General features: G+C 36.1%; 1 protein-coding gene across 2 annotated transcripts in view; it reads right to left on the bottom strand.

Moving 5' to 3' along the window:
- Window positions 1-15: 15 nt before the first annotated feature.
- The window catches only part of rgs8 (regulator of G protein signaling 8), a gene marked incomplete in the record, with an annotated part of 31,026 nt that continues 29,643 nt past the window's right edge, over window positions 16-1,398 (bottom strand). For both annotated transcript variants that reach the window (XM_014020423.1, XM_014020424.1), the window contains 1 exon segment: window positions 16-699. In XM_014020423.1, coding sequence (XP_013875877.1) covers window positions 505-699 — 195 coding nt within the window.

The raw sequence follows: 1,398 nt of genomic DNA, 5'->3' as shown, positions 1-1,398 counted from the left end.
GCCCTAATCCTCTTTCGTAAATAAAATATTAGAAATACTAATGCAAATAAATAAATAAATAAATGAAAAACAAACAAAAAAATGATATTTTGTCCACCAGCTGTACCATAATAAGTGAAAATTATTACAATATTAACATTTTCCTCTAATCTCATATATGTTGTTGTTTATTTGTATTTCTAAATATGTGGTCCTATCTTTAGCCATGAGATGTATGTCTATCATCAAAACAACAAACATCCTGGTTTATTGTGCAATAAATGTAAAGTTTGCAATGAAGGATGACTAATTTTTTTACAGCTATCAGCCAGTAATCTCCTCGCTGTGCACTATAGTCTTCACAGATGGGGATTATTTACAGAGAGTGCATGCATGCAGCTGGTGTAAAGGAAACAGTCAAGCYGGTCATCCCATTCTTGCAGATTCACAGTATTAGTTGGACGTCAAAGGGTTAACTTTTGTTCTACAGTGCAGGTCCAGTTCTCTGTCCACTCTGGTTCGCAGTCAAACAGACCTCCTCTGGCCCTGTGCCTGTGCCCTGTTCACGATATCCTGGTACATCTTGGACCGGAGGAACCGTGGGTACGAGTCTTTCTCCATGAGGCTGTAGATTTTACCCTGGACCTCGTTCAGGCTGGTTGGAGACGGATCTGCCAGGCTCTGCTTTGTCTTCTCCCTGGTGCGGTAGTCGATGTTTACCTGTCAGGCGGGAGACAAAGAGATGCGAGAAAAAGTGGATTTTATTCACTCTGTGTTGAATTTATSTTTTATAAAACGCTGAAACAACGGGCTCTTTTCAAACAACCACCTTCAGACACAAAGTTACATAAGATTTAAGCTCTATAGAATGTGTACGCAAAAGTGCTGATCCTCACAACAGATTACGCAACAATACACTTGTGCTTTTGATTCTGCCACTTTATTTGATAACGTTAACGACTATGTTCCAACTATGAGCTCTGTTATATGCAAGATGAAAAGCAACACAACTTTAATTTAACTTCTGAAAAGGCTGAAGGTAATGAGAATTTTTAAGAATAATTTACTCAAAAAAATTTGTTTGCTAATTTTGAGGCAAATGCACTTCAAAGAAGCTCAATAAAGAAATGGTTTTATTTAAAAATGTGGTTTTAATTGTGTGAATGCTTATTGAAACTTAATAGAGCTGTCTGCAACAGATTTAAAACTCTTCAAAATGTTCGTGGATATTTTCTGCACTTTTTTCAGATTTTTTATTTGTTCTAATTTCAGCTTCATTTAGTCTKTATTTTGCTGATTTCAGCATATTTCTGCTAATTTAGCTATCATTCTGACCTTTTCTGCTTTTGTCCTGATGTATCTCAGTAATCCAGGTAAAAAAAATCAAAAAGAAAAAAAATCAGTAGGTCCTCTGGATGG

Source organism: Austrofundulus limnaeus, unplaced genomic scaffold, assembly GCF_001266775.1.
Source record: "Austrofundulus limnaeus strain Quisiro unplaced genomic scaffold, Austrofundulus_limnaeus-1.0 Scaffold252, whole genome shotgun sequence".
Classification (NCBI taxonomy): Eukaryota; Metazoa; Chordata; class Actinopteri; order Cyprinodontiformes; family Rivulidae; genus Austrofundulus; species Austrofundulus limnaeus.
This window is presented reverse-complemented; position numbering and strand designations above follow the sequence as displayed.